The sequence below is a fragment of the Saccopteryx bilineata genome, chromosome 6, assembly GCF_036850765.1.
Source record: "Saccopteryx bilineata isolate mSacBil1 chromosome 6, mSacBil1_pri_phased_curated, whole genome shotgun sequence".
Classification (NCBI taxonomy): Eukaryota; Metazoa; Chordata; class Mammalia; order Chiroptera; family Emballonuridae; genus Saccopteryx; species Saccopteryx bilineata.
Window position 1 is genome coordinate 205116184 of NC_089495.1, and position 24351 is coordinate 205140534.

The following is a 24351-nucleotide window of genomic DNA, read 5'->3' on the forward strand; positions in this document are numbered from 1 at the left end:
GGTGGAGACGTGACTTGGGGAGGTGAACATACAATATGGTGTACAAGTGACGTGTTGTAGAAATGTGCACCTGAAACCTGTATAATTTTATAACCACTATCATCACCCCAGTAAATTCAATTAAAAAAAAAAGATTGCTGTGTATTTTAGTTCCAAATGAACCTATAAAAAGGCTTATGCTCCTGGCCGGTTGGCTCAGCGGTAGAGCGTCGGCCTAGCGTGCGGAGGACCCGGGTTTGATTCCCGGCCAGGGCACACAGGAGAAGCGCCCATTTGCTTCTCCACCCCTCCGCCGCGCTTTCCCTCTCTGTCTCTCTCTTCCCCTCCCGCAGCCAAGGCTCCATTGGAGCAAAGATGGCCCGGGCGCTGGGGATGGCTCTGTGGCCTCTGCCCCAGGCGCTAGAGTGGCTCTGGTCGCAACATGGTGACGCCCAGGATGGGCAGAGCATCGCCCCCTGGTGGGCAGAGCGTCGCCCCTGGTGGGTGTGCTGGGTGGATCCCGGTCGGGCGCATGCGGGAGTTTGTCTGACTGTCTCTCCCTGTTTCCAGCTTCAGAAAAATGAAAAAAATAAATAAATAAATAAATAAAATAAAAAAATAAAAAATAAAAAGGCTTATGCTTGAGATCGGCTATAACATTACTCTCGCTCGGGGTATTTATCGATAAAATGGAGCTGTAACAAGAAGCCAGCCTGACCAATGACAGTTCCCGGATTCTAGCTCCACGAACAGCCACCACACAGGCATGTCTGCAGCCCTCAGGTTCGTGCGGACAGGACAGGGCAAACCTAACTGCCTGGTGGAAATTTTAAAAGCCCCTCAGTGAATGGTGACAACTGGTCAGGCCAAAAAGAGAACAAAGATCGGCTGCTTTTGACCCATGTTACAATGACAGGCTGATTTTCAATGTCATACAAATGGACAGCTCCAATAGGCTGCAAACGTCACCGCTGCAAGCCAGAAGAGTCACACCCTTACCAACTACTTTGCACGCAGAGGAGCAGAGGTGATGAGCAGACGCTATGCCCCTGCTGAAGACAACTCTGGGGTAACAGTGATCGCCTTAGGCTCCCCCCGTTGTAGGAAGAGTTCTGCTTGGATTGATTATGCAGAGGGAGGGGCCCCCTCCCCAGGAATCACCTCATCGTTGGCAGGCATTCGGGTTCTGTTCTTTAATATAAAGGCCGGTGACTTGGGGACAGTGATCGGAAGTTCTTTCTTTTCAGGAACACCCTGGAAGGAGTAAGCAACTCGTTTAGACATCCCAGAACAATCTCCAGTAATTAAGATAAAATTCCTTCCTTAAAGGGAAGCTCACACACCACGGATCCACACAAAGGCTAGCATTTCAGTGTGTGATGACTCACCAGCTCAGACAAAGACCTGTCAGACCTGCACAGGCACGCCCAAGGCAGACTGTCCGGGCAGGAGAATGGCAGGTGGCGGACCCGTCTGAGTTGTGAATTCAGTAAAAATAGAAGTCATCAAAATCTATTTTGGTATTTATGACAAACGCCACCACAGAAAACAAATGAATATTTTGTTGTTTTTCTTCATTTCTATACCCCCAACCCCTCAAAAACAAAACAAAAAGATGTGCCTCCCATATGCATTTTCTGATTCCCATAGCATTTATACTCTACCATGAACCTGTCAATTAATGCTAATGATAAAATGTCATCTCTTGGGCAGTTTTGAATGAAGTGTGTAGCCAGATCGTTGTAAAATCACCCTCCGCTCACATGCTGATGCTGCCCCGCTCCCTCCTCTGCTTCCTCTCTTCACGGCCACACCCCCAGCCACGCTGTCAACAGCCTACACCACTCCCCTGCCTTCCCTACACCACTCATCCCTCCAATCCATCCCCTGCACAGGCACAAAATTATTTTTCTAAAACATCTGATAATGTTACTTCCTGCCTTAAAATTCTGTAGTGGCTCCTACCGCCTACCTACAACAATGTAACAACTACCAGGGCAGGAAGCGCAAGGCACTTCGTAATATGGTACCGGCCTCTCGCTCACCCTCCTTACTCGTGACCCTCCAGCCACAATGACCCACCGGCAGCCGCCAAGTGGAACACGGGGTTTCGACTCAATACCTTGCCTGTGCTCGCTCTCTCAGCCGCTCAGAAGTACTTAACCCCTTTCAAGCCTCCGCTGAAGCATCTCCTCCTTACGAAGCCCTTTAACAGAACCTACAGAACTGACCCCGTTCTCCCCTGCGATAGTCTACCACAGCACACACGAAACCTCATTGCACTTGTTCATTTAGATGTTCATCTCCTCACGTTGGTCTATCAGTGCTTTGAGAGTGGGGACTGGTATTCCATCAATTCCTAGCACCTAACAAGACCCTGCCAAGTATAAAGCAAAATATTCAGTACATGTTTGTTGAACAGGTATAGTAAGAATAACAGAATTTTTACTTTGGACTCTAAAATTCTTAGACTCTCATTTACATGTTGGGAGACTTCTCCTTAATCCCAACAATGCTGCAACTGCTCAAAACATGTGTGGTATGTCTTTCTTGGAGTGGCTTTCAAAGCCAATTTTGGGGCCATGCAAGGTAGTCACTCAATCTTTTTTACTAAATAAAACTATTTTCAGACCTATTATCTTGGACTGCTCTGAAGTTTTAGTTCCAAATGACTTTAGACTAGCTTCTAAGAGCAAATTAACCTTTGAAATATGAAGATTTGCCATCACTGAAGAGATCCAAAAGACTGTGCCACAAGACCTAAGACAAGCGGCTTTTCCAAAAGGCTCTGCACAATATCAATCATTGGAAAAAATTCACACCCCTGCAAAGCAACCACTATAAAGAAAAATCTCAATCTGCTGTAAAAGTTACCAAATGCTTCCTGAATAAGGTAAGAATCTCTGGCACAGTGAAACCCATCATGGCAGAATTTGCAATCTGAGTGACGAAGCCCATGAAATAGGGTTTTCAAATAATGCTCACCATAAAACAACAAAACCTGTTGTCCTACAACCTCCCGGAGTGGACAGCAGCCTCCTGCTGAGCACTCCCAGGACAGGGGGATAAGAACACGGAGCGGGGAGCCCGAGACTGTCCTCCCCCAGCTCTGGTCCAACTGGGCCAACCCTAGGCACACTGGATAGCCTTCGGCCGCTCCATTTTTGGCATTTTCTTTTCATTAAACAAAATATTAGAAATAAATATTTGAGGACTCATTTTGTCCTAAAATAATGCCTCTTTTCCTGTCCTCAAGCCACCCAGCACAGAGACCAGCACTTTAAAGGGAAAGTGAGAACCTGTCCTGAGAAGCCACCGGAGAGATTCACCAGTGGGGCCCTCCCTATAACGCGGCAGGCGAGGGGAAGGTGACTTATGAAAAGCAAGTTTGCAGCAACAATCTGCCCACACCCCATCTCCCCTGCAGCCAAGGCCAGCTGGGGGCTCAGTCAGAAATACAGAAAAGAAAACTGGGTTTTTAGAAAGAAAAAAGATTTCGTGTTTTAGTGGAGCGCCTGCACTGTGGTCCTGGTTCTGGGGACACAGAAGTGAACAGTACAGACACCCGCGGTCCCTGCTCTCAGGGACTCACATTCCAGTGGGGAAAGAGGATGAAAAAGTAACAGATCACTCATTTCCTGATTTCCACAGGTGCTCTGAAGAAATCTAGCAGAATATGAAACTAAGGTATATAAATGGCAGGATAATCACATCCCCCAAGGCAGGATATGCACCCAAGTCCCCAGGGACAGTTCTCAGGCCTGTCCCAGGCAGTTAGAAAATGACTGAAGCAATGTTATCTCAGGGAGGACCGGAGGATGGGGGCAGGGGGAGGGGGAAGCGTGCTGGTCTCCCCAAGTCATCCCTAAAATATCACTGCTAAAATGACTCACTGCCTCACCAATTCATGTCTACTTCTGAGGTGCCCCTTTTCCCCCCAGATGTGGGCACCAAGTTCACATTTCACACCCCGAGCTCAGATTTTCGTCACCACCCTCTGCCCCGAGAGCCTTACTCATCTCCACCTTGTGGCCCGCAGCCTCCTCACCACCTGCCTACCACAGGCGGGAGGGTACAAGAACCCCGTGAGGTCACAGGACAGCGGGCTTCAGTGCCCAGAGGACATGAGTGGGGACGACCGGGCAGGCAGACAGGCGGCACCTGGGCTCTGGGAGGCAGGCTCTCCTGTGCTACTATGGACATCCAAGGCTAGAAGTTAGGAGACCGAATCTCAGTTCAGTCACCAACTTTCAAACATGGGCAAGTCACATTCCCCTTCCACAGCCTCCCTTTCTTACAAATGAAGACAGTAGATGAGAATCTAATGTCTCCGATGCTTTGCTTCTCTAGAAACCAAGAGTTGAAGTGAAATCACTGGAAATTTAGGAGAGCTGCAAACAGTGTCAAACTCAAAAACTGTTTGCTGAAATAAACGATAACACTATAGGGCAGAAGGCTGGTGCTCCAGAAGGTGCCAGCTCAAATCCTGGTTCTGCAAACTAGACACCTCTTAGTGTCTTTTTCCTTATAAAAATAGACTTGTTGCGAGAAATAAATAAGATAATCTTCATAAAACACGCAGGACAATGTAAGCACACAAAATAGTTATCACCATAAGCAATATGACTGCTTACTCTGTGTGTCCAACACTAAATTCCCCACGGGGCGCTGTCTAATCCATGCTGCACCCGACAAATCACACACCGCAGGGGCGGGGCCCAGGAATCTGTTTACGTAATAAGATCCCGGAGTATTCTGAGAACCAGCGGGATCTGGCAGGTGGTCTCTGCAGAGAGCGCTTCAACCCAGCCGCGCACTCACTAAACCTAGTCCTTCGCTGATCTGTTTATCCAGAATTCTCCTCAAGGCACAGCCTGGGCAACAGACTCTTGGGTCTCACCTCACTCCTAATGAACTCCAGTCACCCTGCCCCACTTAACACTCCTGAGTATTTATTTCCAAAGTGCGACAAACCGCCAAGCCAATTTCCTAAGTTGGTGTTTCTAAAAGTGGACGTCAGGTATGACTAGGGATATGAAAAGGAATACTAGGTGTGATATAAGTTTTGTTTAAATAGGAATATATTTATCAAGAACCTTCTATTTTATTCAAGAATGCTCCAAGAGCACGGACCCTGGCACCATTTTACCTAGACTCACACCGTACCCTCGCGCTGGCTAGTTTGTTGTCTGGGACAGTTGTTTAACCATAAATGGATTGATAATACTGCCCATAGTGTTTTACCACATAGGGTTATAATGAGAATTTAGTAAGCTAATATATAAAGAGTTTAGAATAAAACATGGCACACAATAAGCTTTATGTAAGTAGTTTCTATTCTTATAGCTATTCATGGCAAAAAGTACTGCTTTTCCATTTACATAATGATTTAAATCTTTCAATATTGGTCCTGGCAGGGGAAGAACCAGGAGCTTGGGAGAAAATGGTATTGAGAGCAAGAAGCCCGATGACTAGGACAGGAGCCCTGAGAAAGCCCTCCCTGCCCTGGGCCCTGTTTCCTAGAGTGACAGGAAAACGCGGAGCAAGCCCCTCTGGCCCTCGCAGCTGAAGGTGCACATGAATCGGCATTTCCCTTGTGCTCAGAACACTGCTCACTCCACAGGAGACGACAAAGGTGGCAGAGCTCTTACAAACTAGACACTTGGGTGGAAAGAGCTTTCTTAAAGATTGGCGTAACAGAGTTTGACCTTCTAGTAAATGTGCAGCATGAATAGAAAAGAGGTCTCACATGAAGAAAGCTTTCAGCTGAAAGATACGGGGTGGGAAGAGGGGAATTTCTGAGCATTACCATGCTTTCTAAAGCCTGGAAAACACCACTTCAAATTGCTTCTGACTTCGCGCTAAGAAAACTGAATCACGGAAGGTAAGCACCCAGCCGAAGGTAATACACTGGTGCAGATTCCCCTGAAACCATGGTGACTCCGAAGGCAAGCCAACTACAGGGCAGGAAAACAGCGTTCTCAGTCCCGGAACTTAAGTCATTCCAAGCCGGGGAGGAGGTGCTTCCTCATCGCCTTGGAAATATATCTAAAAACCATCTCTGCACTGATGCGGGCACTGGACTCCTTTCCTTATTCTTAGACTGTGGCACCTCTCCCGTTAAAATAAAGTAACCCACTTCTTAAATCTTGTTTTCAGTTACCCCTCTTGGTATACAGACTTTTCTCCAGCTTCACTGACCACTGACAGTTTCCAAAGCTGTCCCCGTTTTCCACCTTCAGGCATTTTTTATGTCACGCCCACCCTACCGCAGAACGGAGAACGGAGAGGCAGCTGGCATTTAGGGTCATGCCCTCTGGAACCAGCGTGCTGAGCGCTTCTCCTGGCTCCCCCCTTCACTAGCGGAGGGCCTGGACATGCTCCTTCACCTCTCTGTGCTCACCTCTCTGTGCTCACCTGTCGCATCTCAGACTGGGGCAGAGTGAACCACCTGGGGGGCCACGGCTTAACGTACAGAAGGGCTCAGAGCAGTGCCCGGCACTTACTGACAGTGACAGCTTTTAGGACAGTGACTACATGATGATGATGACAAGGACGACTACTACCACACATGATCGAGATCACGTCAAATGCTTCACCCTCCAAAAATCATTCCCTAATTCTTCTTTCTGGAAGAAGTCATTATTGCCTTTGGATTCCCATAGTACTTTTAACTGTCATCTCTCTTAGGACATTCTGTCTCATTTTTTATATTATTTACACATATGTTGTCTCCCCTATTGGATTTTAAGTTTCCTGAGAGTAAAACCAACCCTGATATGTCTCTTTATCACCTACAAGTCCTAATAGAATGCCCTGACCATAGTATCTATTCGAACACGCACAAGTGAGTGGATATTTGGTCATGAGCAGGACAATTCGGCTGGCATTCAGGACTCAACCACTCTTACCACAACATCTTCCAAGATCTTAGTCGGGCAAGGTCTGGAATGAAATTCAAAGTGTTCGTCTTCTGACTTCTTCTTTGACTCACGTTGTTGGATTCTTTTCTCAATTTCCAAGTCAAAGCCAATCGGCTCCGTGGGCGGCTTCACAGGCGGTTTCTTGGGCAAGATGGGCCCGCCTTCGAGAATTCTGGGATCAAGTTCCTGTGCTTTGAATTTATACCTGTGAGAGTTTAAATGACAGTCACAAAAACTTCTTAAAAACAAAATGAAAACTACACAAACAACAAAGTAGGCCAAAACAGAAAGACCATAATCATTGTGCTCAGCCATCATGCAGAGCAAAATCTCTCTCCGTAACCACGACCTCCACCTCCACTGCAGAGGAGAAATGAGAAAGTCCCAACATCCCCCCACTTAAAAAGCTGGGATTTCTCTTCATAGAGGAAGCTCCCCCTTCTCAAAAGAAGTATAAGATGAAATGAACTGGGCTGGCAGCTCAGTTGGTTAGAGCATCGTGCCACTATGCCAAGGCAGCTGGTTTGAGAGCTGGTTAGGGAACATATAATGACCATGAATGCATAAATAAGTGGAACAACAAACCAATGTTTCTTTCTTTCTAAAATCAATAAAAATTAGAAAGAAAAGAAAAACAAAAGGAATGGAAACTGAAGAAGGATTCAGGAGACAAACTCCAGTGCTGCCAATTAAGTTCCAGTTTCCCCCTCCACTCACCCCCGGGGAAGCAGTGAAAGGGAGGGATCGATCTGAACCACGCTCAGAGGACGCTCCTAACTGGAACCACAGGTCAGTTCTCCCACCCCGACCTCTGCAGGGGCTTTTCACCAGTCTATACTAGGGCCTCTCCCTGCTCCCTGCTCTCACAACTTTGAGAGGCAGGGGCACAGCCTACAGAGCCCATAACTCAAATGCCACCGATTCCCATGGCAAGAAAACAGCCAGTGCCCCGGAAACACTGCCTGTGGCACTCACTGCTGCAGCATCGCCAGCTCCTCAGCTTCCTGGTCCGCGGTACTCTTGCAGGTCACAGGACGTGCGCGCTGCTTGGTGAGAAGGATCGGGGTCTGGGGGTCTCTGGAAATCTTGGCCACGGTAGTTTTAGAGGGTAACAGAGCTGTAAACGGAAATCACAGACATTCACCTGGTTCCCCGAGACCCCATTTACCAGGGGTGCTGCCTCAACTTGGCAGCCCAGAGATGCCCAACCACAGGGCGCCCAGCCCTCCACACTCAGCTCAGTGCCTGTCAGTCAACCTGACACTCACTCAGTCTTCTCCTTGTCAGTCTTCACTGAGGGGAACGATGAGGGAACTCTGGGTAAACTCTACTATTATCTTCTGAACTTAAAACCACCCATGTCTGGGCCCTGGCCGGTTGGCTCGGCGGTAGAGCGTCGGTCTGGCGTGCGGGGTACCCGGGTTCGATTCCCGGCCAGGGCACATAAGAGAAGCGCCCATTTGCTTTTCCACCCCCCCCCCTCCTTCCTCTCTGTCTCTCTCTACCCCTCCCGCAGCCGGGGCTCCATTGGAGCAGGGATGGCCCGGGCGCTGGGGATGGCTCCTTGGCCTCTGCCCCAGGCGCTAGAGTGGCTCTGGTCTTGGCAGAGCGACGCCCCGGAGGGGCAGAGCATCGCCCCTGGTGGGCGTGCCGGGTGGATCCCGGTCGGGCGCAGGCGCATGTGGGAGTCTGTCTGACTGTCTCTCCCCATTTCCAGCTTCAAAAAAAGAAAAAAAGAAAAAAAAAAACCACCCATGTCTGCCTAGCCAGGTGGTGGCGCAGTGGACAGAGCATCGGACTGGGACATGGGCTTGAGAAAGGGGTCAATGAATTGGCCTGAGCCCCCCGGTCAAGGCACATTTGAGAAAGAAATCGATGAATAACTAAGGTGCCACAACTACAAGTTGATGCCTTTCATCTCTCTCTTCCTACTCTCTAGTAAAAAATCTAAAAAAACGGAAGAAAAATGCTGCACTTAAAGGAACTTACCTGGCACCCTAACACAGCACTAAACAACGCTTCTGCAGGGAGAAAAAACTGAGGTCTTTGAAGACAAACAACCAGATTCTGTTTTGCCCATAATGCTCGCCTTGTAGTCTGGACAACTGTTCTATTCCACTTCATTTCCCCAACGTCTATACCATCCTTCTTGTCATTACTTTCATAAAAATAGAAGCTATAAGATTATCCTTGAGCCTGACCAGGTGGTGGCGCAGTGGATAGAGCATCGGACTGGGATACGAAAGGACCCAGGTTCGAGACCCCGAGGTCGCCAGCTTGAGCGTGGGCTCATCTGGCTTGAGCAAAGAGCTCACCAGCTTGGACCCACGGTCGCTGGCTCCAGCAGGGGATTACTCGGTCTGCTGAAGGCCCACGGTCAAGGCACATGTGAGAAAGCAATCAATGAACAACTAAGAAGTCACAACGCGCAACGAGAAACTGATGATTGATGTTTCTCATCTCTCTCCGTTCCTGTCTGTTTGTCCCTGTCTATCTCTGCCTCTGTAAAAATAAAAAAATTAAAAAAAAAAAAAGATTATCCTTGATGTGTAGTAACCAACATATCAGGTAACCTTGGCTCCCCTTGGCCGGCTACTGACAGAAGAACTGACCAAGGGGCTGGTGGGCATGGTGGGCAGAGTGGACAGGTGGCTCGGTGGTATGAGAAATGCTCAGTAATACCTTAGCTGTCTGCACAGAGGTACACACCATACTTTAGTTCAAACACTAGGATTTCAACTAAAGGCAAATTTGTGCCTAAGATGGAAGCAAAAGAAATTCTAGGGGAGACTCCAGCCAGCTCTGAACTCGGCAAGAAACTTACCGACATCATCCTTCTTGCTCCTCAAATGGTATCTGTTGGGGGTCCGTTTGTAGAAGGCTTCGACCTGCTGTGCAATGGGCGTGTACGAACAAGCTGCTTCATCGAATGTCCTCTTCCTGCCTTGGGACAGGTTGAAAGGCTTTATAATGGTGCACCCCTTCACCACTCCGGCCTGTAGAGAAATTTGTTCCCACATAAAACATTACGGAAGTGCCAATGTACCAGTCACATGACCAGCAGAGGAGCAAAAGGAAAACCAGCATTATTCTTAAGTCTGTGCATTCTTGAGCACAGGCTATACCCAGTCTAGGCCCAACTTTTTAGAAAAGGAAGAATGGACTAGCACTTAGCAAATTGTCCTACAATAGTACATAAAGTGATTTTTCACAAGTATGTTAGTGTTTTGAAGCAATCAAGAGCAAATCTTCTTAGAATTACAAAGAACAAAAAGTCTAAAAAGGTAACCCTATCCCCAATCTCACTTAAAAAACAAATTGATTGGGTTCCTGGGAGTGGATCAGGTCAGGCAGCTGCCTGAACAAGACCCTCCCACACCCTCCTAAGAACTGATTGATGGAGAGGCCTACTCTTTGAACCATTGACTTTGATTAAATCAGTCTCTGATTAGAAACAAAAATCTTCTGGAACCTACATTTCAATAAAAGAAGCACACCCCAGGGTTAAAACTAAAAGACTGACTTCAACAAATGACGATGATGACTAAAATTGCAAGTACTAGTACTAGATTCTCAGCACTAGATTTTTACTTAAGGTTGTTACTATTTTTGTTAGCGCTTTGGTAACAAAACTGCACGGGATTTGAGAGGTCTGCCCCAACGCCATTTTTCCCATAGATGCTGTTATATTTTGTACACAGCTCGGCAAACACAAGACTTTTTCAAGAATTTTGTAACAGCACAAGTTATAACAAGCCTTTGCCTACAACTTGCCATGCAAAATCTTATGTTTTATGTATATTCTCAATTCCATTCCCACAGCAACTTGGCAAGATGGCTCCCAGAGAGAGTGATTTATCCAAGATCAGAGAGCTAACAGGGGCACAGTGAGGACCCAGATCTCAATTCAATTATAGTACTGTAAGGAGTGACCACAAATGCCACACCTGCGACCCTCACTGACTCAGTAACAGGAACATTCATCGAGTCCATCAACTTACAGGAGACGGGGGGTGCTTCCGCAGCTCAGAGGTGAAGTTCACTTCCTTATACTCCTCCTGGTTCTTGGGCTGTTTGATTCGCTCCTCTGTGCAGAAGTGGAAGTTGACTGACTTGGTCACCTGGCTCGCTGGCGGCTTCACAGGTTGCCCTGAGCAAGGGGCAGAGTAAAGCCCACTGTGACACCAAGTAGGAAGAGAGAACACTGGGAGATCCCCTTCTATCCAGCCCTTTCTGTCCTCCCATTACCACAGCTCTGACTCTGTTCGCTCTCTGCACACGACCCAGTATTTGGGGCAGTCCCCAAGGACACTAATGATCTGTGCCTTATTCAATGAGGGGAGTCCTGCTGGGTGTGAGGCCCTTCGGGGAGATGTAAACTGTCAAGAGCTGGTGCAGGGGAGAAAAATCCCGTCGCCGAGGGGTGGTCACAGCTCTGGAGACGCAGTAACTGGAACACTTTGGACGGTCAGAGCTCTGAAGTGACTTAATTCTACACTAGAGCGAAGCAGCGCAGGCCCGCCTGCTCCTCACCCCCACTTCCCCGCCTTCACTGTGACCGACTCCCTTCAGCTTCCCGTCCCTCTGCCTGGGATCAAGTGGGAAAACAGCAACGAACACTGGCCTGCCCAGTTGTTCTATCTTCTGTCTTAATCCCACTCCCTTTTTTTCTAATACGAAAAAAAAAATTTTAAGAGAAAAAAGGAGGGAGAAATTAATTCTACTTGAAAAAATGAAGAAAATCCTCATGAAAAAAAGCCTCAAAAGAGGGGCATGACTTCTACAGTTAGAGGCAGAGGAACAGCAGGCTTTAAGAAAGGGCCAATGGCCTGACTGGTGGTGGCGCAGTGGATCGAGCATTGACCTGGGACGCTAAGGTCCCAGGTTTGAAACCCCGAGGTCCGGCTTGAGCACAGGTTCATCTGGCTCGAGTGCAGGCTCAATGGCTTGAGCGTGAGATCAGACATGATCCCATGGTCACACTGGCTTGAGCCCAAAGGTTGCCGGCTTGAACAAGGGGTCACTGGTTCGGCTTGAGGCACCCCAGTCAAGGCATATACGAGAAGCAATCAAACAAATAAAGTGCCACAACTACAAGTTGATGTATCTTATCCCTCTCCCTTCCTGTCTCTCTTTCTCTCTCTAAAAGGAAAAATAAATAAATAAAGGGCAAATGCATGTAAAATGTTCTAGGGAATCATCACTGGGATATAAAAAGTATCTATGTCCAGCCTTCTAAATAAACACACAGTTTTCTGCCTACTACCCAAACTACGAGCAGCAGCCCCAGAAAGCAGACTGGGCGAGCTGAACTGACCTGCCCCCGCCAGGGCCACCTTCTTGAACTCCTCGTTCCTCCTGCGCATCTCCATCACCTCCCGCTGCATCCGCAGGCTCTTCTCCAGCTCCTGCTCCTCGCTGCTCTTCAGAACTTTCTGTCTACAGGGCAGATCGGTAAAGGAGGTATGAGAGGAGAGGAGAAGAGAAAAAGGCTCACCGATACAAAATAATGTAAAGGCATCATACACATTGGATTTTTAACCTGAGACAAAATTATCATCCAAACAAAAACTATTATCTCACAGATCAATAGTGACTATGGCAAAGAGAAAATCCAGATGCACAACTTATACCAAAGTATTGAACAAGCTGTCAGAAAATAGCTAAAGCAGACTAGAAGATAGTACCAACACTCCACAAATTTGACTATATAATGATTAGCTTTGTGCCACCAGAAAAACTAAAATTAAAATGCCGGTACAATAGGGAAAATATATGCAACAAATATGGCAAAAGGTTAATAATATGTACAGAATATATAGTAATAAACTGACTTAGGAGTAAAGCCAAGCAGGTTCAAATTCTAGTTTCTTGCCTATGAGATTTTTTTTTTTTTTTTTTCCATTTTTCTGAAGCTGGAAACAGGGAGAGACAGTCAGACAGACTCCCGCATGCGCCCGACCAGGATCCACCTGGCACGCCCACCAGGGGCGATGCTCTGCCCACCAGGGGGCGATGCTCTGCCCATCCTGGGCGTCGCCATGTTGCAACTAGAGCCACTCTAGCGCCTGAGGCAGAGGCCACAGAACCATCCCCAGCGCCCGGGCCATCCTTGCTCCAATGGAGCCTTGGCTGCGGGAGGGGAAGAGAGAGACAGAGAGGAAAGCGCGGCAGAGGGGTGGAGAAGCAAATGGGCGCTTCTCCTGTGTGCCCTGGCCGGGAATCGAACCCAGGTCCTCCGCACGCTAGGCCGACGCTCTACCGCTGAGCCAACCGGCCAGGGCTGAGATCTTTTTTTTTTTTTAACTGGGGTGACACTGGTTAATAAAATTAAATAGGTTTCCGGTGTAAAATTCTATAATCCATCATCTGTATAATGTACTGCTGTGCTCACCACCCACTCAAGTCAGGTCTCCGGCTGAATGATCTTGAGAGGATGACCCAACCTCTCTGAGCCTCAGGGTTTCCCATCTTCACAGAATACTTGTGACTTATTAAATCCAACTTTTCTGAAGTACTCAACACAGTAAAGGTTCCAGCTAGAGTAGCCATATTTAGTAATGAGAACACCCCTAAGATCACTTGTAGATAAAATAAAACAGACAATTCATCCAAGAGGAAATATGGAAAAGATGTTACAATAACAGTAATGCAATGTTATCAGCAATCAAGCAAGTACAAATAAAAATAACTGGATGCTATCAATAATCTATCAATTTCAATGGAAAAACAATTTCTGAAGTAAAAAAAACAAAATGTAATGCAAATGAAACCAGGAAGTAAAAATATTCAAAGCTGACGGCACTGTAAATTCATACGTTCGTTTCAGAAATAAAACTGAGAATAAATATCAACAGCCATCGAACTAGTCATACCCATCCATGAAGGCACCTCTCCTTCCGTACCCGATGTGGCTAATCCAATGAAAAGCTCTGCCATAGAAACATTCGCTGACCACTTACAACAGCGGAAAACCGGAAACAGCATTTTCACAGAAAATGGTGAAATATAATGAAAGAATATTAATCTATCAAAAAAGGGTAAATGTACAGATTTTAAAACAGTACAGAAATAAATTAAAAGTCTCCCGGTGAGTAAACAAAGCAGACATAAAGGTTGTTTACATACTGATCACAAAAATACATTTCACTAGAAGAAAAGACCAGAAGGAAGCTTGGCAAAATAAAAACTGTTTAATTTAGATAATAAGAATCTTTACTTTTTCCTTTTATATTTCTTTTAATTTGCTTTAACAGTATATTTTCCCCAATGCTTAAGATGCGAGCCCCTATCTAGATGTTAAATGACTCACATCACCAGGGTCGGGGCCTTAGGAATATCCTAAGCGCCAAGCACACCAAGCAGACGCAGGTGTACCATCTGTGATGTTACTCTGTTGACTCTCACGTGAAATTCAGGAAAAAAGCGTACCTTAAAGGTGGCACAGAAGACACAGTCTGCTTGCCCCTGGCTTTCTCCGGGAAAGACCCATTCCTTCCAGAAGTGTCTTCAGGAGCACCACCATCTTCCTCTTCTGGCTTCTTTTTAGTGTTAGAACTTGAGGTAAAAAAACAGGAAATATCCTCGTAATTCCCTAAAGCAGAAGCTGCTCTACCTTCCTCCCCAAAGCTACCCCATGACTTAAATTTTTTCACTTTAGAACAACAAGCATGCCTCAAGCACGAGTCATCAGAGCATATGTATACCAATGGCTATAACAGGTCAAGTTTAAGAACCCAAGAAGAGTCAAGGGTAAGTTGCTGGGTGATGGTTCCAGAGGGCAAGAGGGATACCAGCTGCTCATCAAGTGCACAAATAGCAGATGGCTAGTCGCCCATCCCACATCTACTCCATTTTCTTTCTTTCTTTTTTTTTTCAGAGACAGAGAGTCAGAGAGAGGGATAGATAGGGACAGACAGACAGGAATGGAGAGAGATGAGAGGCATCAATCATCATTTTTTCGTTGCGACACCTTAGTTGTTCGTTGATTGCTTTCTCATATGTGCCTTGACCGTGGGGCTACAGCAGACTGAGTAACCCCTTGCTCGAGCCAGCGACCTTGGGTCCAAGCTGATGAGCTTTGCTCAAACCAGATGAGCCCGTGCTCAAGCTGGCGACCTTGGGGTTTTGAACCTGGGTCCTCCACATCCTGGTCCGATGCTCTATCCACTGCACCACCGCCTAGTCAGGCCATTTTCTTTCTTATTAACAGATCTCCAATTGTGTTTGGGGCGACAATACAAAGGCAAAAGTAGTGTTCCTGTATCAATGGCCTCTGCTGCAGCTGGGAGGGAGCCCTGACACAGCTGGGCAACTGAGTGTAATAAGGGTTTCTGAAAGATATTTCACTGTCGTGGCAGGAGTGCTGCCCCTCTTCCTTGGCCGTCTCCTGCTCTTAACATGGATCGGACACTAGAGACACAGCAGCTACCTTCCGGCAGCAAGGCAATGAGCATAGGGAGACGCTAAGAAACACAGAGCAGCCATCCTAAGCAACAAGCAAGAAACAGAAGCTAAGACTCATAGAGAGGCTGCCCTGAACCAAAGCCAACAGCAAACTTCTGTGAAGCAAATAAATTACTATTTACTCTAGCCAAACAGGAACAATACATTCCTAACTGATAAAAATAAGAGCACCATATGGGGGGGGGGGGGGGCAGAGGGAGGTTTACAGTTGTGAGCACACAAAACAGTTTATTCCTGTACTACTATTTGTTAATTAGTGTGTTATCTTCCATACGAACAGCTGTAAACCTCCTTTGCCCCACCTTGTCTTCCACTTGCAACTGACACCGGAGCCAAGCGGGTAAAGCCCATGCCAACGACCGAAGCTGCGGCTACTTACACTTTCATTCTTTTGTTGGGTAGAATGTCACCGGTGATAACAGGAGTAGCACATCTCTTGGCTTTCATTTTTACATTGTGTTTTTCTTTCTGTGCCAAATCTTTCTGCGCAGAGAGTCTAACAGATCTTCTGTGGTAGAGGAATACACAAAATTGATCTGAAATGAATATACCTACTACAGACATATAAATGTTCTTCAGAAATGTGAACATATCTCAAACTACAAAGGGCTAAAAAAAAAAAAAATCGGTGGTATTACCTTTTGTAAAGGATACATTTGGGGGAAAAAAGAAAAATTCAGTGGTATTATTTCCACTCCCAAAATCTAAGCTTTTCTTGACTTACTGATAGTTTTTTGAAATTACATCATAATATATTGGTACTTAAATACACTGTTGTTTGTAAATTGGACCTCAATAAAGCTGATATATTTTTAAGGCACTGGCAACCACCTAGAAGAATTTTCTTCTTTCATAAGAATAAAAGTAAAAATAAATGAGGCGACGTGACCGACCATTATTCTCCTTTTCCCTTTGGCCACACCCCTTTTGTTAAAATATAACACCTACCAAAAAGTACACAAAACAAAAATTAAGTTAGGTGATCACAAAGTGAAAGCTCACGAAATCACCGCCTAGGCTAAGAAACAGGACATCGGCAGCAACCACTATCGTGACGTGTCCCGCAGGAATCACGCCTCTCTCCTTATCATTTTACCACAAAGGCGTGTGTTCCACAATGTGGTCCATGAGTTAGGAAAGGAACAAAAAAACAAACCTTTATATAATGTAATCAGATTGCCGCAACTATTTTTTTTTTCTGCCTGGTTTATTTCATTCAACAACATGTCTGTGAGCCCCGGCCGGGTGGCTCAGTCAGTAGAGCACCATCTGGATACACCACGGTGGCGGGTATCCGGGGAATGCAGAACTAAGGGGACACCAGTAGACAGATGCTCTTTCCAGTAACTACTCTTTGAACACCATTAACTGATCACCACTTTGGACCCCGAACAGACTGACCTCTGAGGCAGGGACGGAGTCTTTCTAGCGGTGGTGCCCTTGCAGTCCCGGGAGGAGCGAGCCTCTGAGGGAACGGACGGAGGCTCCTGGTTCTCCTTTTCCAACTCTTCGTAGGAAGTGTTCTCAACTGCAGGAGAGTCAAGACCGGTCAGCACTCAAACCCCCAGAAAACAAGCTGGAGGTAAGGGGGGGGGCAAAAGTACATTTACAGCTGTTCACATAGAAAATAAAACAATAATAAGTAACACAAGAATAAACTGTTTTGTATATACACAACTGTAAACCTACTTTTGCCCTGCCCTGTATATATGACTCAGTACAGAATTCTAGATTGAAAATTTTACACATTGTGTACATACACAAACAGCCATCCTAAGCAGTAGAACCTTTAGCTCTAGCGAAATGTTCCCCAGAAGACCACTTTATAAAAGCTACTTTTGAAGCAGAAATAAAGTACACAGGGCTCTGCCTGTCTGCTAGCCTAAGGCACTACCTCAGAAAAGAAATCCCAGAAACATCCTTATGACATTTTAAAAGGACAAAATTTGAAAAGCTTCCATAGAGAAAAAGAAACCACCTAAGACGCACAGAAAATAGGAGAAGCAGACTTCCTTGTCAGTGACACAGGATGACAGATCAAAACACTGCCTTCAGAGTAGCAGAAAATGTTGCTAAATCTACGATTCTGTCTTCAAACTTTCAATTGTGTAGGAAGGTTAAATGATGACAGTTTCAGACAGGACAGAACCCCGAGTTCTCTTCTGTACCTAATCGTGGGGCTCCCTGAGGACGGAGTCCAGCAAAATGAAGGACAAATGGAAGAACATAAGAGGCACAGGATCTAGGAAATAAGGCAGCAAACATAGCTGACTTCAAAAAGAGAATCAATGTCAGCCTGACCAGGTAGGTGGTGGTGCACTGGACAGAACGCCGGCCTGGGACACGGAGGACCCAGGTTCAAAACCCCGAGGTCTCTGACTTGAGTGCAGGGTCGCTGGCGTGAGCATGGGATCATAAACATGACCCCATAGTCACTGGCTTGAGCGTCCCCCTGCCCCGTCAAGGCACATATGAGAAAGCAATCAATGAACAACTAAGGTGCCACAATGAAGAATTGATGTTTCTCATCTCTCTTCCTTCCTGTCTGTCTGTCCCTTTCTGCCCCTCTCTGTCTCTCTCACTAAAAAGAAAAAAAAGAAAAAAAAGAAAAAGTCATTTTCAAGGATGTATATGACCTGTTAAAGGCCTCTTTTGTTCTGATCAAATATACAGTATCCTACAGATTTAGTAACCACCATTTTAAATGTCAACCATCTTTTAAAATCAGACACATGACTCAAAGAATTCTCGTATAACATAAAGCGATACATTCTTCTCTACTCCTGGTTCACTCCCCAGCCAGACCCACATGTGACAGCAAACCCAGGAACAGCCTGTCAGCAATTCCCCAGGCTCCTCAGGCTAATACCCCCCCCCCCAACCGTCCTGCCAAGGAGCTTCTGCCTAGTACATTCCCTCTTACCTGGTCTCAAAGGGGTGAGACTAGCTTGCTGAGGCTGAGGCTTTGCCTTTGTCAAAGGAGTCTTGCCCAGAAAAAGCCCTGGAAACTTATTCTCCAAATTGGCCTTCTCTTCTGTGAAAAGGGAAGAGTGTCATCAGCTAAAGAAGCAAAACAAGTCAGTGCCGTGCACTTAAAACAGGGCCTGAAGCCCCCTAGCAGCACACTTCTAACTCAAGTGGCAAGTGCAAGCAGTTCTGTGGTCAAAAGACTGAAGAAGAAGAGCACACGTTCTACGTCACAGATGGAGACTGTAAAAACTATCACCACAGCACGGGCAATGCTGAACAAAGGACCACAGAAAAGTGCAGGCTCTGCGCTGTGAACAGCCCTTGTCTCTCCCTGATTCGCATCGAGGGCCACACAAGCGTGAACTGGCCGTATCTGCCACCTCAGTACATCATGTTCCTCTGCAGTGCAGGGCTTGCAAGGACATCTTACAGTCGGAGAGCCCTCCTCAGTTGGGACGGGGAGAGTGGAGTGTGGGGTGCGTGCGGGAGGAATGCAGCCAGGCCTCTGGGGAGGAACTTTATCTCTGGTTCTGCTGTGCCCAAAAGTCAGCACAAAGCAGTGAGATGCCTGGTCCCCCAACAGCCTCCTGATAGCGTCAGGAAGGTAGGAAGTCCCAGCAACCACACAGTGCTGGTACACTGATTGCAACTGTGTCGAAAGATGTGATTATTTGGAAGAAATTAGAAAATAATGTATTAGAACTAAGATGGGTTTGAAAAAACAATGGGATTAATTCTTTTCTTCCAAACTGTACTTAACAGTATGGTTATACTAGTATTTCCATTTTTTTATTTTAAAAAAAACTTAGAGAAAAAGAGATAGCAGACAACCCAACTAGTTCCTCAGGATTTCAGTGGAGGAAGGGTGTGGGAAGAGCCTCCTGTCCACCTGCCCTCCCACACTGGTTCTAAGAGACCTGTCCTCTCAGGGCCCCCACTGGACACCACTCACGTCCTTTCCCAAGAGAATGGCATGGGCCCTCACATGTGGATTCTGTGTTATCAGCACTAAGCACAGCTGCAATGCACTCATTTTTCCCCCATTAATAGTGATTTTTCTTAATAATAGAAAGGACATGAGAAAGAATAAAATGAAGGAGCCCTAGCAACTGCTATCCTGACATATCACTCACTAGTGTCACATATTATTCCAAAGTAATATAAAAATATCACCATCCTTATTTATTGTTGGCCTGGTATCAGGGTGTGTGCCGTATCACATAACCCGACATTAGGTAATCCTATCTGTTTAGAGACTGGGCTCTGATAGCACAAGTCTTCCATGTAAAAATGAATCGGGCATGACCAGGCAGTGGTGCAGTAGATGGAGCATTGGACTGGGAGGACTGAGACTGGGACACAGAGGACCCAGGTTCAAAACCCCGAGGATGCCAGCTTGAGTGGGGGCTCACCTGGCTTGAGCTCAGGGTTGCCGGCTTGAGTGTGGGATCATAGACATGATCCCATGGTCGCTGGCTTAAGCACAAGGTTGCTGGCTTGAGCAAGGCGTCCCTCACTCTGCTGGAGCCCTCTGGTCAAGGCACATATGAAAAAGCAGTCACTGAACAACTAAGGAGCTGCAATGAAGAATTGATGCTTCTCATTTTTCTCCCTATCTGTCCTTCTTTCTCTCAAAAAAAAAAAAAAAAATTGGGGAGAGAGCCCAGGTGGCTCAGTGGACAGAGCATTCATTGTCCTGGCACGCCAAATCACATGTTCGATTCCAGGTCAGGGCACATATGAGAAGCAACCAATGAGTGCATAGCTAGATGGAATAACTAAGTTAGAATATTGAGTTAATGCTTTTCTCTCGCTCTTTCTCTCTCTCAGTCTCCTCCTTCCCATCTCTCCTCCTCAAGTCAATGGAAAAACTTAAAAAAAAAAATTAATTAGGGAGGGCTAGCAGGACAGAGGGGAGTGGGTTATAAAAGGACGACACAAAAAGGATCCTTGTGATGTAAGAACTGTTCAACATTTTCTTTTTAACTTATTGGTTTTTAGAGAGAGAGGAAGGAAGGGAGAGGAGAAAGAGAGAAACATCGATTAACTGTGAAATAACACTGACTTATCCAGACAGTCCATTCCCAAATGCTGGGTATTTCAGTCATTTCTCTCATATCATGGATGACAAAGTATCTTGGTACAGATAGAATTATATTTTAAGGTATTTTCTTGCAAGCCTTTCTATTTCTTAAAGGTCCTCAGAACAAAGCAACCCACTAACCCTTAAAATGAAGAACACACTTACCGAACCAAGAATCTATGTTTTGAGTTTCTTCCTCATCATTCAAAGATGTAAAATTGATGAAGTCCGCGGGGGCATCATAGGCGTAAGAGGCTTTAACTTGTGACATTGTCCCCACCTTGCCACCTAAGAGATGGTTTTCTCCAATATTGCCGTCACTTTTCTTAACGCGTCACCTGCTAAGTAAAGAAATGGTTCGAAACTTGACTACACATCTTACTTTTCAAATCAAGCTAGGTTAACTGTTCTTTTTTGGTAACTTGAAGATCCCCCTTGAGGTAAATGGTAGAATTAGAAAGTCTGAGTACATACCATGCCACACACTGTTCTAGATGTTTTATATTCATTATTTTATTTCCCCCTCAATCTATTGTTTTCTCATCCAATTTACTATATATCTCTGCCCTGAATAACCCAGTATAATTTATTCTGTCCCACACACCCAGTATCTGAACCACACCAGTAAATTTTATACCCACCAATCAGAATTCTACTCTTCATTCACAGTCCCATTCAATTCTCTACAAACTCTTTCCCAGTTTCTACCAATCATACATAACTGCTGCTCTCCAGGGCCACAGGGCTTCCTTCACCATGCAATTTTACATGAAATAACCAGCCAACCTGTAGTTATTTACATTCCTGGAGACAAAGATGGAGATTACTCATTTGTTGTGTGTATCTCCACCATCAAGGTGCCTAGAATAGCATCTTATACATAGTAAGAACTCAATGCAGTTTTGCCAAGTATAGGTTTTCTTTCCTTATTTTCATGAAAATATTGTTCCTGGGCATGAAGAAAAGAACTTTAATAAATATAAAAGGCACAACAGCCAACTAAGTAGAAGAAGCAGGTCAAAGGCAAAGGCCCATCCTACTCCTATGTACCAAGTTCTCGGCCCTGCCCTGTGGAAACCTGTGTAGGTCTCAGGTCAGCCCCCACTCCAGGCCTGTATGGGTAAGAAAATATATAGCTGGGCCTGGCCTGTGGGGGCGCAGTGGATAGAGCAACGACCTGGAATGCTGAGGTCACCAGTTCAAAACCCTAGGCTTACTGGGTCAAGGCACATGTGACAAGCAAGCAATGAACAACTAAATTGAAGCAACTAGGAGCTGGAACTTCTCACTCCCTACCCTCCTCTCTCTGGTTTTTTTTTTTGTTTTGTTTTGTTTAATCTTTCTGAAGCTGGAAATGGGGACGCAGTCAGACAGACTCCCGCATGCGCCCGACCGGGATCCACCCGGCACGCCCACCAGGGGGCGATGCGCTGCTCATCCGGGGCGTCGCTCTGTCGCGACCAGAGCCACTCTAGCGCCTGGGGCAGAGACCAAGGAGCCATCCCCAGCGCCTGGGCCATCTTTTGCTCCAATGGAGCCTCGGCTGCGGGAGGGGAAGAGAGAGACAGAGAGGAAGGAAAGGGGGAGGGGTGGAGAAGCAGATGGGCACCTCTCCTGTGTGCCCTGGCCAGAAATCGAACCCGGGACTTCCGCACGCCAGGCCAATGCTCTACCACTGAGCCAACCGGCCAGGGCCCTCTCTCTGTAAAATCAATAAAGTTTAAAAAAAAAAGAATTGGAAGTAGACTAAAAAATAGCGTAAAGGCTACACTCACTGGCAAGGAATTTTCTACGAAGCCCAATGAGCCGTTTGTCTTCCTCCCAGAAACAGCACATACTTGAGGTATCCCGTGTCTTGGAAGAGAAGGAGATAGCAGGAACCACTTGTGAACATGTTTATTAAATTAAGTATCTTTCTTTAAGTCCTTATTGTATTATAAAAATACAAGATCATTAAAAATTATACCCGGCCCTGGCCGGTTGGCTCAGCGGTAGAGCATTGGCCTGGCGTGCAGGGGACCCGGGTTCGATTCCCGGCCAGGGCACACAGGAGAAGCACCCATTTGCTTCTCCACCCCCACCCTCTCCTTCCTCTCTGTCTCTCTCTTCCCCTCCCACAGTCAAGGCTCCACTGGAGCAAAGATGGCCTGGGCGCTGGGGATGGCTCCTTGGCCTCTGTCCCAGGCGCTAGAGTGGCTCTGGTCGCGGCAGAGTGACGTCCCAGAGGAGCAGAGCATCGCCCCTGGTGGGCGTGCCGGGTGGATCCCGGTCGGGCACATGCGGGAGTCTGTCTGACTGTCCCCGTTTCCAGCTTCAGAAAAATACAAAAAAAAAAAAAAAAAAATTATACCCTTGCCTGATCTGTGGTGGTGCAGTGGATAAAGCGTCGACCTAGAACACTGAGGTTACCAGTTCAAAACCCTGGGCTTAGCCCTGGCCGGTTGGCTCAGTGGTAGAGCGTTGGCCTGGCGTGCAGAAGTCCCGGGTTCGATTCCCGGCCAGGGCACACAGGAGAGGTGCCCATCTGCTTCTCCACCCCTCCCCCTCTCCTTCCTCTCTGTCTTTCTCTTCCCCTCCCGCAGCAAGGCTCCATTGGAGCAAAGATGGCCCGGGCGCTGGAGATGGCTCCTTGGCCTCTGCCCCAGGCGCTAGAGTGGCTCTGGTTGCAACAGAGCGACGCTCCAGAGGGGCAGAGCGTTGCCCCCTGGTGGGCGTGCCGGGTGGATCCCGGTCGGGCGCATGCGGGAGTCTGACTGTCTCTCCCCGTTTCCAGCTTCAGAAAAAGAAAAAGAAAAAAAAAAAAAAACCTGGGCTTCCTGCTCCTCCCCCTTCTTTCTCTCTCTCTCCTCTAAAATGAATAAATAAATTAAAATAATTTTAAAAAATTATACCCTGGCCAGTTGTCTCAGTGGATAGAGTGCCAGCTCAGCCTGCAGACAACCTAGGTTCAATCCCCAGACTGGGCACACATGAGAAGTGACCATCTGCTTCTCTTCCCCTCCGTCTCCCCCTTCTCTCTCTCTCTTCCCTTCCTGAAGCCAGGGGCTTGGTTGGTCTGAGCATTGGCCCCCAGATAGGGGTTGCCAGGCAGACCCCAGTCGGGGTGCAAACAGGAGTCTGTTTATCTCCCCTCCTCTAACTTAAAAAGAAAAATATATATATTAGCAACCACCCACCTCTAGATAGTAATGCGTTGTTGTTGTTTTTTACAGAGACAGAGAGTCAGAGAGAGGGATAGATAGGGACAGACAGACAGGAACAGAGAGAGATGAGAAGCATCAATCATTAGTTTTTGTGCGACACCTTAGTTGTTCATCGATTGATTTCTCATATGTGCCTTGACTGCGGGCCTTCAGCAGACCGAGTAACCCCTTGCTCGAGCCAGCAACCTTGGGCCCAAGCTGGTGAGCTTTGCTCAAACCAGATGAGCCCACATTCAAGCTGGCGACCTCAGGGTCTCGAACATGGGTCCTTGGCACCCCAGTCCGACGCTCTATCCACTGTGCTACCGCCTGGTCAGGCAGTAATGCTTTTTTTGTATAAGCTAATACAGTTACATTTTCTGTCACTTATAGCCAAAAATTGTCCCAATAAGCACAGACGTCCAGAATTCTAGCCCTGTCTCTGGCATTTACTAGATGCATATGGCAACGGGCACATCACTCTACCTTTCTGCCTACCCACTTCCCATAAACAAACGAGAAGGCACTTCAAGGGCTAAGCAGCATACCGCCACAAGATATCAGCACTGCCCCTGACCTGCTGTTACCTTTCCTCTTCTGGACCACACTTCTGTTCCAAGGTCCCTCCCTGAAAGATTCTCCAGTGCCTGACAGTGGTTAAATCCCGCTTCTACAGGGAGGAAGTTTCCCTGTTCTTGTGACAAACATGCTGGAAGACATGGGAAAATCTTGGATTCCCATGATCTTA

At 46.7% G+C, this 24351-nt stretch overlaps 1 protein-coding gene across 11 annotated transcripts in view; it reads right to left on the bottom strand.

The window, feature by feature from the left end:
- The window catches only part of TPX2 (TPX2 microtubule nucleation factor), a 48408-nt gene that overhangs the window by 11883 nt on the left and 12174 nt on the right, over positions 1–24351 (bottom strand). For 8 of the 11 annotated variants that reach the window (XR_010726064.1, XR_010726062.1, XR_010726063.1 and 5 more), the window contains exons 2-12: positions 20587–20762; positions 18292–18402; positions 16770–16896; positions 15748–15876; positions 14334–14459; positions 12220–12341; positions 10904–11052; positions 9727–9898; positions 7878–8019; positions 6891–7107; positions 1141–1233 (exon numbers count right to left, since the gene is read on the bottom strand). Coding sequence is in view for 8 of the 11 variants with exons in the window: in XM_066235388.1 (XP_066091485.1) it covers positions 1141–1233; positions 6891–7107; positions 7878–8019; positions 9727–9898; positions 10904–11052; positions 12220–12341; positions 14334–14459; positions 15748–15876; positions 16770–16896; positions 18292–18402; positions 20587–20692 (1494 nt within the window). In the remaining 3 variants the exon portion in view is untranslated. Of the gene's footprint in view, positions 1–1140; positions 1234–6890; positions 7108–7877; positions 8020–9726; positions 9899–10903; positions 11053–12219; positions 12342–14333; positions 14460–15747; positions 15877–16769; positions 16897–18291; positions 18403–20586; positions 20763–22196; positions 22215–24351 lie in introns of those variants that run through there. The other 3 variants (XM_066235386.1, XM_066235387.1, XM_066235382.1) reach the window with 3 other exon arrangements.